Source organism: Dermacentor andersoni, chromosome 6 (genome assembly GCF_023375885.2).
Source record: "Dermacentor andersoni chromosome 6, qqDerAnde1_hic_scaffold, whole genome shotgun sequence".
Lineage (NCBI taxonomy): Eukaryota > Metazoa > Arthropoda > Arachnida > Ixodida > Ixodidae > Dermacentor > Dermacentor andersoni.
The window spans coordinates 50,412,824-50,428,908 of record NC_092819.1 but is presented as its reverse complement, the minus strand read 5'-3'; the positions used below and the strand labels follow the sequence as shown (position 1 = coordinate 50,428,908).

The following is a 16,085-nucleotide window of genomic DNA, read 5'->3' as shown; positions in this document are numbered from 1 at the left end:
GCGTCCCCACAATCACTAGACTTTCTGTTTCAAATGCTACAAATTTCATTAAAATCGATCCATGGGCTATCTCAGAAAGACGTTTTTGCGTTTTACATGTCTTTGAATAGGGCGCGTCGGAGTTGGGCCCGAACTAAAGCTTCCTCTTTAAGGTCCTTAATCATTTCTTGCAATTCCTCTCAAGGTGTTCGGTATGGTATCAGTATCGGTTGGGTATCGCTTTATGGCAACTTCCAAAAGTGATCGCGCTTCCGAACGTGAACATTCGGAGACCGAGAATTCAACTGCGATGCGAAAATAGAAACGTGTTGTATTGGGTTTGGGGAAATGATTATTGAAATAACGGTTCAATTGAAACTTGTTGAACGGATTGCAATTCCATTTAGCCACGCCGTTGTAGAAGTTCGTTCATACGGGGAACTCGTTCAAGTGACATTCGCTATAGGGCGGAATTCAGCTGCGCTTAATGAAAACTCGGTTCAGAGTAGGGGAGAACCTTGTCTTGGTACGTAATAGTCTGGAACTTGAAGGCATTCACTTACTCTGCCTATGCTGACTTTTGAGAGCGAGGCTGTTAAATTACGCTTCATAAATTACGGTGAAGTTAGGTTCAGTTGTGTAACCGGAGTGAATAGTGGCCAGTTTTTAGAACTGCTGAGCTTTTGTCTTCATTCCACTGTCGTTAGTTTAACAAACCAACAGTATGTACAACGCAAGGGTATTTGCATTGGATCGTCGCTCGCTCCCATTCTTTCAGACATCTTTCTTAGAGCCTTTGACAAGTGTGAATAGCATTCTGAATCAGTCATGTGCTCCATCCATAATGAGGTGCATCGATCACTACCTGGTGGTTGTTAACGAGGTTCCAGGGTCCAGGCTGGATGACACTGTAGAATCGATAATTAACACTTTTAGAAATGCATCGGAGGCTCTAAACTTCACGTGCGAAAGGCCTTGTGATAACAGCATTCGCATTCTGGACCTCAATCTCAATCTAATGAACACGCATGTCTGTTTCGAATACCAGCCGAGGTTGAACAAGCAGCTAATTTCATACGACAGTGCGCATCCAAGCTAGTAAAAAGAGGAGTTGTAATGACTTGTCTAAAAGAAGCTCTAAATAACTCATGCATCCACAAAGTAGAAAGCAGTTTTAAGCTCCAGGTTTCAAGGCTACGCCTAGCCGGTTCCTCTTCACTCTTGATTTCTAGCGTCTGCGATAAGCTTCTTAAAAATCTCAAACAGGCAAGAGAGGGCTTTAACAGAAAAAAAGCCAGTTGATAGGAATAGATTGCATGTGATTCCATATTGGCACAATGTGTCCCACAACCTCAAGAAAGTAGCGCAAAGGCACAGTGTTAATCTCTTCAGTGCACCGTGTAAGTTGGCCAAGATATGCCCCATGATAAAGGGAAAACCCGAACCATGCTCTAAGAAAAATGCAGTGCAGTACACGGCTTGAAAAAGTAATGTCGTATATGAGATACCCCTAAGTTGCCAACAGGTTTATATCGGTCAAACCGGACGGTGTTTTCATGAAAGGGCGCGTGAGCACAAGTGGGCCGTAAATAACAATGCGGGGGGCCATCTGGCAGGACACTGTAAACGTCACAATTACCTTCCGAATCTTGGTGACAGCAGGTTTCTGTCACGGTCTAGAGATAGACTAAAACGGGAGATACTAGAAGCTTTCTGCATTGCAAAGGCCGAGGGCACGTGCATTAGCTACCCTTCAGTGACGCTTACCGAAAAAGAGATAGCTTTTCTAATGAGATAGGGAGGTCGTGATGTCACGATGGGCTATTCTAGGTTGTATCTATATAAAATCCTGTTTCTTCAAAAAAACATTTAGTTGGAAGTAGCGCCTTGTCCGTCGTACATGTTCCTCTTTCAGTCCACGTCTTCGTAGCGCTCTTTTCTTCAAGTATGGAAAACCAACTCGCCCACATCAAGCTTCTGCTGTGTCATATAAGAGTCGCTTGAACGAAACGATACATTTAGTGTTGGCCGATGTTCAGTGTCCGCATTAACAAATAAGCATTATTTGAAGACAGTGAGGACAAGTTGAGAAGTAAAGCCAGGAAGGGCCTGGCGACGAGGCAAGAGTTGCACGAGTCGACAGGAAACTTTTACTAAGTCATATTCTCGAGGCGAGCAAGCGCAGGTCTGCACCACTGACAGACAAAGCGTGGGAAGAGAGATCGAAGCAAGGTCACGGATCTGCTTAGCCTGGGCTCGAGACAGTCACGGATCTGCTTAGCCTGGGCTGGCCTCCGAGATCTCGGAGGCATGGCCTCCGAGATCACATCGACGCCGCTGTGATGTCGGAGGCCGCGACTTGAGGAATGTAAACTGTGGCGACAGTACTTGGGTTGCGACAGTGACGCTTAGAACGACAGAAAGCTGAAATAGTTGGTAGGATTCATTATGCAAAAAAAAAAAAGAGGTGAGGCGTGCAGACAGGGCACAAGAGTAGAGAAGTGGACAACTGAGCTAGTTGTCCACTTCTCTACTCTTGTATCCTGTCTGCACGCCTCGCCTCTTTTTTGCATAATGAGAGTGACGATGCCACTCGAAAGAAGTCCACCGCAGGTTCAGTTTATTCTCATGGAAAACAAACTGGTGGTGTCGACGTCTTCCGCGTTGTCCATGTCGTCGTAGAGGCTCGGATTGTGCGGCGACTCCAACTCTTGGTAAAACGAGGCCACGATGCACACGAAGTAGATCTGTGGGTTGAACGAGACAAGAGCAGATGCACAAGAAGAGAGAGAGAACATCGAAACACTCACACATGCCTACCTGCGAGATTGTTGCCACCGTGAACAGTATGCCGAACGTCAGGGCTTCAGCCTGCTGTGTATACGAAGGGGTGCAGGGTGGGTGAGAGAAAAGATACATTTGTAACGAATGACAAAGCCAACTGATAGGGTTCTTGCACTCGGGATTTATTCAGCGGAACAGCCGAAACTGGAGTATCACGCCATGCAGCCATGTTTTCCCACATCTTTTGAAGGCTCGGTTCCTGGTTCGGTGACACGTTCGTGCAAGGTACCGGAGTTATCAAATATGAAAGGATGCTCCTAGGTTTGTGTTTGAAGCCATCAACTCTGCTTGCTGTCGCACTGAGAGATGGATAGAAAGAAAAAAGAAAAGTATTTTTTGGAGCTATCGCTGCAAATTAATTGACAGGGATAGTTGCAGCCTTATCGCAGGAAAAGTTTGGCCTCCTCAACTTAGAGGCTTAATGCAGCGAAATTTCACTTTTGGCTAAACTGGTTATAAGGGAGTATGATACATAATTCGAATCAATCTTGAAGAAGCGGCAAGATTTGTGATCGTTTAATACTCTTATAACCTGCCTTTAACATCGCCTTAGCGGACGACGCGTGCACGCGGTGGTCAGCGGACGTGACGAAAAGCCACGTGCGTAAATCCCAGCACGTCGCCTCCGAGATTTTCGACGCACAGCGGACGCTGCCGAATCGCGGAGGCCATGCCGAGAGGCCGCGCAGGTTCACAACGTTAACGCCCCGCTTAGTATGTCATGCAATGTAATAGGTTTGTTCGATTCAAAGGGTGCACGGCACCACAAACAAAAAGGTGCGGGGGGTGCCAGTTATGGTGTGCCGGGCTGCACCCACGCGCTGCAATGTTCAAGGGTGTACTGCACCGCTGCGGCTCCTTGCCTTGCACCACGTTCAATCGAGCACGGAGGATCAGGGTTGCACCGCTGCACCTCGGGGAATCGAAGGCCTAGGTGCAGTGCACCGTGAATAGGTGCAGAAGGTGCAGAGAAACTTGGCCGAATCGAATAGACCTAAATGTCAACTTTTTCTCGGGCTCTGCGCGACTTTCGCAAACGGAGCAGTGCTAAGGCTGCATTATGCGGCGCGTTTGAAGCAGCCGGCGCGGAGCCAAATAACTCGTAAAAGGGGATGCTTTTAGTAATTTTCATCCGGCGGCTGATACCTGTACTGCTGAACGACATATACGCCCCCCCCCCCTCTTTCCCCTAGAAAGCTCATAACTATAGCTAGCATTGAAAAAGGGGAAAAAAAAGTATGTTGGCAGCATCTCCCTAAGGGCAAAGCAATGACAGCGACAGCAAGGTTTGGCGTTGCACTGAAAATACTCTAACGGTGTTCTAACTACATATACGTGGTTGCGACACGTTGGTGGGATGCAGCACTCAAGGCAACTGTATTGTTTGGCGGAAGGACCAGCACCCTGGCAGCTGCCAGGCGTTTCAGGACGCTGTCGCGATTACGAGCGCCGCCACTGACGCTACAGGAATCGCAGCTCGATGTTGCGCGAGATAAGCTCAAGGGGAAACCGTCAACGCCAGTCAGCAGTATACCCAGTGAAATTTTAGATAACGCTATAGGTTGACTCTTACTATTGTGCGTTCCGCTCAGACGCACGCAATAGCTCAGCAAGAATGCTATTGCGTGTGCTTACGGCATGCCTGCACACAAGGATCACGCGGACGACAGAACGCTGGCCTGTGGCTCCACCACCGAGCCGATTGATCTGTATACCATAGAGAAAGAACTTTGTGTACGTTGACTGTGCCGCCGCTTTGCTTCGTCTCTCTTGTAGCAAAAACGGCACTCCGTGTCGCTGGAGGCCTTCTGAACACTCCGCGCGGGTGAGCGGCGCATGCGCTGTCGATAGCAGGACATTTAATATGACGCTGACACCGACGGCGCGAATGTGCCTCGAACCTCCGTACAATTGCTCTCACAATTAACGAAACAAAAGCCTTAACGTCGCATATACCCGAGGTTCGCAAAGTATATACGAGGCTCGTATACATTCGCACAAGTTGTGCTCCTGACCGCATTAGGTCCGCCTCCACATTGGTGCCTGTAATATGACGTGGTTCCGTGCTCACAAGGTGCACTTGTGCGCTCAGTCTTGCTATACCCATTCATGAATGTCCAAAATGAAGAATTATGTTATGGAGTTTTAGGTGTCGAAACCACGATTTGATTATGGTGCACGCCGTAGTGGGGGACTCCGGAAATTTAGACCACCTGTGTTTCCTTAACGCGCACCTAAGCCTAACTACACGGGCGTTTTCGCATTTCGCCTCCGCCGAAATGTGGCCGCCGTGGCCGGGATTCGATCCCGCGACCTCGCGATTAATTAGCAGCCCCACACCATAGCCACTAAGCAACCGCGGCGGGTTTAACTAATGTCCCTGGAGCACTTGCCGTTATTTAATGCCTCTTTTTCTCCTAACAAGAGCCTAACTTCGGCAGTTGGTTCATTTCCGCACAATACCCATAAGAGGGAACGTGCGTGCAATGGGCTGCACGCACGTAAGACGCACATGAACGCATATCTACACTTGTTTTTTTCGGTCGCGGGGGATCAGGCGTCGCAGGTTTCGGACAGATGCGCGAGTGATGTGGTGCAACCGCTGTGACAACAATAGATCAGCTGCAACGGTGTGTGCACGTCCTTATCAAACTGCGCGTTGCATGACACTTCTATAGATAAAGGAACGCATACCCACAACGGAAAAGATCAACTCACGTCTAGGTGGTAACGCTCGGTGACCACGTGGATGCATGTGACTTTCACTACGAGAACACCAATGGTGTTCCACATGAGCCAAGGTAATATCAGGTAACGTTTAGGCTGCGTAGGAAGACAAATACGAGTAAGAAAGTATCCGATTATCACACTGGGAGTGAGTTCGCACATTTGATATACATATATATATATATATATACACCAGTTAACGCTTCCACCAGTTTTGAACCCCAGATTCTCAGTAGGTACCAGAAGCAGCGCTGGTGGCGGCATCTTGCGACGGCTTGTTCAGCCATAATGCGCCAGAAACGCTCGTATATTTCGTGTTTTTTGTCCAAGGAAAAGAGCAGCCGCTATAAACTCACGAATAGGTTGCTCCCGACGCATTTACGCCCGCGGGAAAGTTGCATTTAACCTGTCATTGCAATAATAGTTTTATGCACTCTGGTGAAACTCAACGTCAAAAGATGGCGCCACCGCTACTGTTGTTACCGTCTACGTCACCGGTATTCCGTAAATGATTATAACTGTAGAGAGCTTTTACACTGGTCTCGGGGGCCACGATTAACATCTATCAGCTTTCAAAGAATCATAGGTGTGTGCGTTCGGCTTTGCCTCAATTTGCTCACCTTCACTGTCGATGCAAATAGGATGACGCTCACGACGATGTTGAGGCCGCACTCGCAGCTCAGCAGGATAAGTAGGTCATGCAGCGCTGTAGAAGAGCAAGAAGTTACCCATTCAAGTCAGTGAATCGCCTTGCCCCATCAAGTACGTTTTACTTTGCTGTGCCACCTCTGGTTAGGGGTGGCTTTTTCGAAAGTCTACTCAAGTTCCTTATTGGAATGTCCGACACACCGATCTGTGACTCACGCAACTGTGAAGAGACGATCGAGCACGTGTTGTGTTCTTGTAATCTCTATTACAACGAACGCGACGTTGTTCGAAGGGTCTTGAACCGACTAGATAACAGACCATATTCAGAGACTTAAGATTCTCGGACCATGGCCCCACGCGTCGCAGGCTTTTTCAAAGCGACGCAGGCACTGCTACGTTTCATGAAAGCGACTGGCCTCAGTGACCGGTTATAGGCGTGACGTTATGGACATCCGCACGTATTCACACCGACAGTACTTTATTCCCTCCCTCTCCCTTCTTTTCTTCCCTTAAATCGCTTCCCTTGTGTAGGGTAGCAAACCAGACGTGTGTCTGGTTGACCTCCCCGCCTTCCCTTCCTTCCTTTTCCACGTTTTCCTCCTCCAGTGCTGCTCTTTTTAATGCTAATCATACTAGATTTCGTAAAAAAAAATACTGCCTGTAATGCGGAATAAATATACACGATATACTGCGTACTTTTTCTCTTTATGTACTTGGACGCATTTACAAGCCTACGTTAAACACTTTTCATCACGTGATACATAAAGAAAAAACCCTTTTCCTACTTATTGAATTATTAGTTTCTCATTTCTTTGTTTATGGTAATGTGCGTAGCTCATAGTTTTCTCTTTTTTTTTTTCGTGCATATTTCTGCGTTGATTTCCTTTTTATGACTAAGTTGGCTTTACTTTTAATGCTATTTTGTCAGTTACTCTGCAACGTTTGATAACGGGCCCTCCCACAGTTTCGTGCGCTCGAATCTCCTTCTACGTGTTCCCATGTTTGTTTTTTCGTTTCTATTTTTCGTTTGTGAACATAATAAGCTTGATTCTGATTCCGAAGCCTGTCGGAAAGATTCACGTGTAGGTGAAAGTGCACGTGAAAGTTTGTAGCTTCCCAGAGGAGCACTGGTGCGTCTTGCTCTTGAAAGAGAGGGCGAAAGGGAAGGTCAGAAGTTGGAGTGGAACGTGATCGAGTTCAAGTGAAAGCTGGGTCTGTGACGTCACGTGTAAACTATCAATATGCACTCACAAGCACGCAGGATGCATCGTTATCACTGTATTCTAAAGTTTATTGTACAGCTTATGGCTGGCTCACAGCAGATGTTTGTTATCATGTATCAGTGTTCGAATTGCGGTTTGTCAGGTATAACTACTGCAAGTGGCGCCAAAGGTGCTAAAAGGTGCTCTGGTGAGGTCTAAATGCATTTATAGGCGTGAAGAGCGAAGTGGTTTGTTCCTGCCTTAACACCACCACCGCCACCACCTACAATTTTGATTTTAATTTATCATTATTTATTATAATTATTATTATTAGGGGCGGAGTGCTTGAAGCCTGCTTCACCTCCGCCGCGGGTCTGGCCGGTATTTCACTTCCTCCGGGATTGGTCCACGTTCAGCTTTCTTTATTGTTGACGCAGGGACAGGAAAATTACATGGAACCCTAGCCATACACAGCTTTACCGTAAGAACCCCAGATAGCACAGCGAACAGCCGCAAGCGAATTGTGACAAGCGTCATGCTCTTTCTTTTTTTTGTTAACTTCCCTTCGATAAAGCAATGAGGCTATTGCATAAGTAGTCCCAATGAGCATTTTCTGACAAGGCAGCATGGTTTAACAGCCGCCTCGATAACTGACTCTGCATGCATACTTGTTTGCAATGAGGAAACTCTGGTCAAAAATATTGCCAGCATGCTGGCAATGTGTTTCTTTTTCTTTCTTTTGCTATTTGTCGGGTTCAGTGACCTTTGCTGTCTTTGTCTTTTTTCACATCTGACTTCTCGCGATAATTGTCTCTCTGTTCAACCCGCCACGCTGGCGCACTGCAATAATTTCAGCAATGAATGTTCGTTATGGTATTTATTTAAAAAGGAAGCTTTCTCGATCTTTAGTTTCGCAGAGAACTTTCTCCAAAACACAAATTAACAAGTAATTTGTTCAAGATAATTTCATTTTGGCTTGCACCATGTCAAACTGTAGAGAAAGGTTGACGTATATACTACAGTCGTCCCATCTAAGTTGAAACACCGAGCCACTAACCAAGCATTCACACCAGTTTGCATTTAAAGTGAACGTCTGCACGGTAATCTGCGTTGGGCGCCACAAAGGACCATCCTGCCGTGAGGCAAACTAAATGTTGAAGTTGCGTTGGATTCAATACGAATGAAGTGTTCCTCCAATGAGCGTGAGACCTTGTCCGATTCATTGCGTGAAAGCCTGGCTGCGCAGTTTTTCATTTAAAGCGAAGGTTTTCTTTGTGGACCTCCCCGGGACTTTATAGAACACGGCTGCGTTGTCTTGCGTGACGTCACGTAGCACGTGCGCGAGAGAGAGCAGATGCGTTTGAGAGCACGTGCGGGTTGTTTCCCATTGGGCCAAAGGCGCAGAAATGAAACGGCCGAATAACAGGCAACCTTACCACCGCCATTCGCGTCGTATACTTGTCTCTGCATACACCTCTATTCACCATGCTTGCCTCGACAGACATCAAACATCGCCTTCCTCCTTGGGAAGTCACGGCGTCGACGTCTTATTAGGACGGCGCATTTGCATGAATTGCTGCATTGCGGCATATGCAGCAACGGTGTAATGGGTAAACATAATCGAATGACACCTTTATTGTAATGGCTGGCGCTTTGGCTCATGTTTTGAGGCTAGGAGAATTCGGGTATTGGAATGAGTGGAAAGGGATGCGCAAACATACGGCGTCAACGGTCACTCAACAGTATGTAAACATTAATTGTATGACACTAAAGCTGTGACCCGTGCGGCGTACAAACATAAAATATTACACGAGATTACTCGTTGCATGGAATGACGATAAAAACAACAAATTGTACGCATTCCATTAAGTATTACGGCGCTTAATTTATTATCTATGTACTTCAGGAAAACTTCGCTTCCCATCATTGATTGCAACGTGTGCGTTGGAACCCACGTACTTTTTTTTTCTCTTCAACGGAAGGTTGTTTTTGCTCACCCTCGTATTTGTCGTTCGTCGACTCTTTCCAGACTTTAGGGTCTTGCAGAGTTGTGATGTACAGGAGGAGCATGAACGCTCGGACGGCCTGCGCGAAAACGTATCACACAGGGCGATTTTACTTAGTAGAAAGAGACAGTGAAGCTATCCTTAGACAGACAGCAAAATTTCGTCGCACATACTTGAAGTGGACATTATATATATATATATATATATATATATATATATATATATATATATATATGTGTGTGTGTGTGTGTGTGTGTGTGTGTGTGTGTGTGTGTGTGTGTGTGTGTGTGTGTGTGTGTGCGTGCGTGCGTGCGTGCGTGCGTGCGTGCGTGCGTGCGTGCGTGCGTGCGTGCGCGCGCTATGTGACCGACACTTTCTGTCGCTTTGACACTCCTAACGCTAACGCTGTTATATGTGGTGAAATGCAACGCTGTTCCTGTTTACAGTTCTTTATGCTTTATTCTGGGTGTCTTGCAGCGCCGTTACGACATTGCGGCAGAGCCCCCCCCCCCCCCCCCACTCCCCCTCGGATGCGAAGCTAAAGCAGCGAATGATGCGGTTTACTATACGTCGTTAGTCGGCAAATTCGTAAAAGCAAATTGCTATTGCAGGCAAATCTAGTAGCGATAGTATCGCTTAGAGAAACTTCTTTTGAATACATCAATTTGTGGCCAATTTAAGAGGTGATATCCTCTTCTGTAGGTCTCCTAGAATCTCTGAACACATTGCCATATACGGGGTGTTTCAGCGAACACGTTAAAAAATATTTAAAAGTAGCCTGTGGCAGATATCTCAATTCTGGTTCATGAACTGGCCTACTCGAAGCGGCGGACAATACTTGCACAAAAAATAGAGATGCAAAATCGACTAATTAATAAAATGTATTAATTAAGTGTTTAACTAATTACATTGTGACCCATATTGCAATTTACAAATTCTAGCCGTGGAGTTCGCAAGACGGATTCACTTGGAACGAATTTTCAAGATGATACCAGTTTCGAGATATAAATTCTCGAACTTTGCGGAGAAATGCATTGGCGTTCCAGTTAACTTGTTACAGAACGTCGTTTCGTGCACTGAAGCACACAAGTTCCGCAAAGTGCGGGGATTTATATCTGCAAACTGGTGTCAACCTTAGAATTCGTTCCAAGTGGATTCGCCTTGCGAAGTCCACTGCTAGAATTTGTAAATTGCAATATGGGTCATTCGATAATTAGCTAGAATGTTAATTAGTGAAATCTTGTTAATTAGCCGATTTCGCATTTCAATTTTTTTTTGCAAGTAGTGTCCGCCGCTTCTAGCAGACCGACTCATAAACTAGAATTGAGCTATCTGCCACAGGCAACCTTTAAAAAAAATTTGAAAGTGTTCGCTGAAACCCCCTGTATATATATACAAGCAGACGATTTGATGGCAACCCCAATGTATTCTTCGAAGACTGCAAGCTTTCTGCAGGTTGGATAGTCACCGCGGCTGTACACCCTTACTGCGAGACGAAGACTTTCGAGGACGAGTTCAGCTCGTCCTCGTGAAGAACGCTATCAACATATGACATGCTTAAGTCCAGCTAGTCCTTCAGAAAAGGCTAAATAGAAACGCTAAATCAGTTTTTAATTGATGCAGTATTCCTGCAAAACTCAATTTCATTAATTTCGCTGTAGTTTGTTGATGAGTAGGGTAGAAAATGAATGTCAAAGTTTTTTACTTATTTATTTTTTTTTTTTTCATTTATCGCCGCTACCACTATAAGGTATCCGTTATAAGGATGTCACAAAACTATTTTTTTGTATTTTGTCCTTAGTGCCTCAGTAAGGATTCATGAAACTTTCTAAGTTCAGTCTTGGCTCTTTCAGAAAACAGCGTAGTTCATCATTAGCGACAAAAAAGAAACTATACATACAAGCAGACGGCTTCAACATCTACGGTGCCATAGCGAGCTGGGGCGGCTATATCAAGGCGGCGCTATCATCACCCGGCTTTTGTTCTTGCATCTTAATCACCACCATCATCATCATAGTCATCATCCATATCATCATCGTTATAATCTTCATCATCATCAGGCTGATTTTGTTTTTGTCTACAGCAGGACGAAGCCCTCTCACAGCGACCTACAATTAGCCCTGTGTCGCGTTACCTGATTCCGCACTTGCGCCTGCGAATTTCTTATCTTAATCACCCCACCTAATTTTCTGCTGTCCTGGACTGCACTTTTCCTCCCCTTGGCATCCACTCTGTAATTGGAATAAACCATCGGTTACCTACCATATACGCATTGCATAGCCTGCCCAGCTCCAATGTCTCCTCCTAAGGCCAAGTGAAATATCGGCTGCACCCGTTTGCTCTGTAACTCACACCGCCGTCTTCCCGTGTCTTAACGGTACGTGTAACGATTCTCCTGTTTTCGCAACGTTACTGGTCTTACGAAACCTTCTCTCATGGTAAGAGTGGCTTCGTGGGTATTGCGGAAGGGTAATTTACTACAATACGGCTCTACCTATTTTTCTCCCTGTAGCGTCCCCGTAACAGATAAATGACGGAGCACCAACAGTAAATATATGAGCGTTACTCACGTTACTATATGAGTTACTCACAATGTAAAATATGCCGACGTAGCGTGTGCCAGTCTTAAGGGAGCAGACGCAACACGACCGGTTGAGAAGAGCCATATTCAGGTCCGACGTCTCCCTTTGTCGTCTTCAGGAACAACTGCAGGAATGTTGCCGGTCGGTGCTCAGTTGACGTTCCAAGCGAGTAATCCCTGGCAAATGTGGCAAATGCGACGAAGTTAGAAAGCCCTGTAGTTATAGTTTTCTGCCGATATACAAAATTTCGAACACGAATGGAATAGTTCTGATTCGAATCTGACGATTCGATTCGAGAATTAGGCAGTTCGATTTCTTCTAATGATTGATCCTGATCGAATATAAGGGATTCACTACGATTATTGCAGCTTGATTCTACGTGGGTAAAACCCCAGGCATACAGCACCCGGAACGGTCGATTCGCGTACTTTCGTACATTTGGCATGCTGCCTAATTGAACCGACTTACAATTAGCATGGCGTCTATGCAAGGAGATAACGTTTCTCTTTCTTTCTTTCTTTCTTTCTTTCTTTCTCCTTCGTGTTCTGTTTTGTACGAGTGCATCCAGAAAAAAAAAAGAGGTTTTTCGCAAATCGACGGATGTTAGAAACCCTACTTTCCCCCTTCAATATTTGTAGTAGATTAGCTTAGAGAGTTTGTCCACTATATATATATATATATATATATATATATATATATATATATATATATATATATATATATATATATATATATATATATTATAAGCACATGCTCACGACGACTTGTGTCTTTCATCACTGCCTGCTTTCCCACCTTCCTAACAAGATCACCGCAATAGGCAAATATAACCGTGTTTAAGAGACACCAATATTTTAATTGCTCGATAACTTTCCCGCACTAAACAAAAGAGCAGACACGGCGAAAATAACTTTTGCGAGAAGCAGACACTTTGGCTTCTCTGCGCAACACAAAATGCAGTCTTCAAACATCCTTGAAATAGCAAGCAGTAAGGCGTAGAAAATGAATTTCCGTTTACTGGTCAAGAAGACCGGTGCCTACTCGGGAAGCAGTGTGACTTTCTTTAGGATCATAACTTCTTTATGAAAAAAAAAAATAGTGTAGGCGCAAGTAGGTATCATAGTTAACGATAGTCAAGAGGGGCAGCAATGACGATTAAAATGATGAAAAGTCCTCCGCGTTTCAAGTTGACCGGTTCTACATAATTCAGACTGCAAATGAGCAGAGGCGAGTGATTTGAGCGTTGCTATATCTCTCCTGCAGGCGGTTTAAAATTTTTGCGGCATCACTGTGGAATGTGTGGCATGCCGGCCTATCCCCCTCCTGAAATACAATTATTGCATTTTTGTTTACGCTGTCAACCTCTTAAATAAAAGCGTCAGAAGCACTTCTCGCCTGTACGGGTTAAGCCTAACGATCGCCGTGTGCTGACCTTCAGTTGCGCAATTCAACACCCTCCCCCTCCCCCCCCTCCCCTCTGCCCAATTTGCCTGCCATTTCGTTTAGCGATAGAGCTTTGCTCATTCCTTCGGCGTCAAACTTGCGTGTAGTTCCGTTCTTCCGTAACAATAGGCCGCCTGTCCATTTCACCGCGTCAATGCTACATATGCTGCCGTAGACATGACATGTTTGATTATTTTGCATAACCTGATCCCTAAGCATCCTGTAACACCAACGTGCACGTGAGTTTCCCGCTGTTTTTTTTTTTTTAATTTCCCTGCATACGTAAGTCCAATGTCCCTCGAAGGTAGAACTTGCAGACTCATCCTGCGCCTTGAAACTCAATGCAGTCGGCCTAATTCGCATGTCGCCGAATGAAGTTTTCAAAAGAGTACAGCGCAATAAAATTTGCCCGCTGACATAGCTTGCTCCCAAACGATATTCACTTTATCACCTTTTCTTTTATTCCTTCTTTCTTTTTATGTGTAAGGCTGCGTCTCCGGTACACGTTCTGGTTACCGAAAGGCCACGCTGATATCGGCGCGAGAAATAGCGCTCCTGACAGGAAATCAGCGAGCGCGCAAGAGTGTTAAATAAAGGAAACGTATACGCAAAGTTGATGACGATTGCGGCTTGGGTTCGAGGAACAAGGTAAGTCCCGAATGGCGTAAAACACTTTTCGAGCGTATATATAATCTTCGATAGCGCTCAATATATATCATGCTTGTTAACATTAGACGTATTAAGATGAAGCGCGACTTTATCATGCAGCGTAGCTCGGTGAACGCCACTCACCTGTCTCGCGCACTTGACAGGGCTTTGATGAACAACGCCGCGAGGGCGAAAGAGACAGATGGTGCGTTGCGGCGGCTCGACGCACTGGATTCGTTTCTCGGTTGGCCCCGGCGTGAGTTGCTCCCTATTGATGGGGAGCGAAGCGGTTCGTCAAAGGGGGGCGGGGGGGGGGATCATTCCACTTCCCGCGCTTCCCAAAAATAAACCGACTTCCCTTAAATCGATAGGGAGGGCGCGCGCCCTCGGGCAGAACCACTTTCCGTGATTCTGTCCCGCCCTGCCTGTGTATACAACAGTCTCGAACGAGGTGACCGCGTTCGCGTCGATCGAACAGGGCTGATCGGTCTGTTCTGGCACGGCTCGAAAAAAAAAATGCACTGCTCTGCGGGTTAGATAGACTAAGTCAACTTAAAACTAATGCAGTACCTTTCTCACCTCGTCGCAAACAGATAGGCCGCGGGGAGACAGCGCAATCCATTTAGCACCTCATGAGATATTGGTGAGCTATAGTTGCATGGGCATTGGCGTTGTAAAGGAGGCGCTACTCGTGGATGCGGAGATTCTTTACGCTTATGAGTGTCGCAAAGTGAAGACTTTGTTCCGTCTTATTGCTTTCTTTAGGGCCCAGTGTCGCGGTAAATCCGGCGTCGGACGTCGCTTCGGCAAAAAGAATTTCGAACCTAATTCCGAACCACGCGCACCCAACCACTCTTCTACCACCAGAGTTGCTCACACCTTGTCTTTCATTCTTTACAAGGTTATTCCTTGGAATTTCGAGAACGGCAGCCCACAAACAAATGTAATGAAAAAAAACATCGACAGCGCATATCCTTTGTGGCAGATTTTTTTTCAGACTGAGAAATGTGCGAAACAATGAGAGGATATCGACCCCACGCAAGAGGCCGAGTTTCTACCAGAAAGCTTGCTTTCGTGCATAGCGTTCGCCGCCAGCGTTTCCCGGCAGACGTTAAGGTTACATAAGCTGCATTTGTTGGCGAAGATCAAGCGTCCTCCAATTCTCTCTCTCTCTTTGTCATTTGTGGTTTACGTTGTGGAATAAAGGTCTTAAAGGTTGCATCCACAAGCGCGCTGCCCTTACAACAACAATAACCGTTTAGCGAGACAGCTGATTACGGTAGTTGGTGATCAATCACGGTGAGCAAACAGAACAAGAATGCACGCACGAGAACCTGTAAAGCGCGACAAAGATAGGGCTTGTGTTTTGTCGATCGACTCCACATCATTGTCCGCCTCTTCCGTGGGAATTCGCTCTCCGTGGAAGTCGAACCCGGATTGGCTAATAAGCTTACAGCTACACTCTACGGATCGATTTCGGCAGTGCTCGTGTCGAGGGAAGACACGCTGGGGATTTCGTCATGATTTGATCGTGAAATGGGGTGGTTCGAGTTGTACACAGCACTGCGTTGATCTTGCGTTTAGGAACAATGTACGCACTTGCTTTTCCTTCAAGCCATCGCTAGGCTCAACAGTTAGCTGTAAACGTGACCGCACTGCAGACGTAACCACACCTTCGAAACCCCTTCAAAGGATGGCGCATCGCGCACGTGCAATTTCGCAAGGCAGTTTTAAAGGAAACGACGATCAGGACACTTCAATCAGTTTCGGCGGCGTTTGTCGCTCGCTGTTATTAATCAAGTGACGAAATCAATTTTAGTTTAAATGTATGCATGCAGGGCTAAAAGTTACATACGTATAGGTGGCTTGATGTGTCCATAAATCACCTTATAAGGCCATTATAGTATTTGTCATTATTGCGTTCCTGCTCGGAAACAGTCAAATTATTTAGTGCGTTGCCACCCATATGCTCGATCCCAAGTCCGTGACATCTCAACTGTCATGCC

The 16,085-nt window shown here is 45.9% G+C and overlaps 1 protein-coding gene and 1 pseudogene across 1 annotated transcript; one reads left to right on the top strand and one right to left on the bottom strand.

Annotated features, from left to right (window-relative positions):
* Window positions 1-2,582: 2,582 nt before the first annotated feature.
* LOC126522932 (uncharacterized) lies at window positions 2,583-14,590 on the bottom strand. Its single transcript, XM_050171779.3, has 7 exons — window positions 14,224-14,590; window positions 11,998-12,164; window positions 9,398-9,485; window positions 6,171-6,256; window positions 5,542-5,646; window positions 2,800-2,853; window positions 2,583-2,726 (listed from the first exon to the last, which is right to left on the bottom strand). The coding sequence occupies exons 2-7, from the start codon at window positions 12,070-12,072 to the stop codon at window positions 2,595-2,597; spliced, it is 540 nt and encodes a 179-aa protein (XP_050027736.1). The 5' UTR covers window positions 12,073-12,164; window positions 14,224-14,590; the 3' UTR covers window positions 2,583-2,594.
* Window positions 7,686-7,815, top strand: LOC126523113 (U2 spliceosomal RNA; annotated as a pseudogene).
* Window positions 14,591-16,085: the final 1,495 nt, after the last annotated feature.

Coding starts and splice junctions, on each gene's coding strand:
- LOC126522932 (XM_050171779.3), bottom strand. CDS start 12,072: ATGGCTCTTCTCAACCGGTCGTGTTGCGTCTGCTCCCTTAAGACTGGC. Junction 9,486..11,997: donor ACGTCGGCATATTTTACATT/GTGAGTAACTCA, acceptor GTTTTCGCGCAG/GCCGTCCGAGCGTTCATGCT. Junction 2,727..2,799: donor CGGTGGCAACAATCTCGCAG/GTAGGCATGTGT, acceptor TTCAACCCACAG/ATCTACTTCGTGTGCATCGT.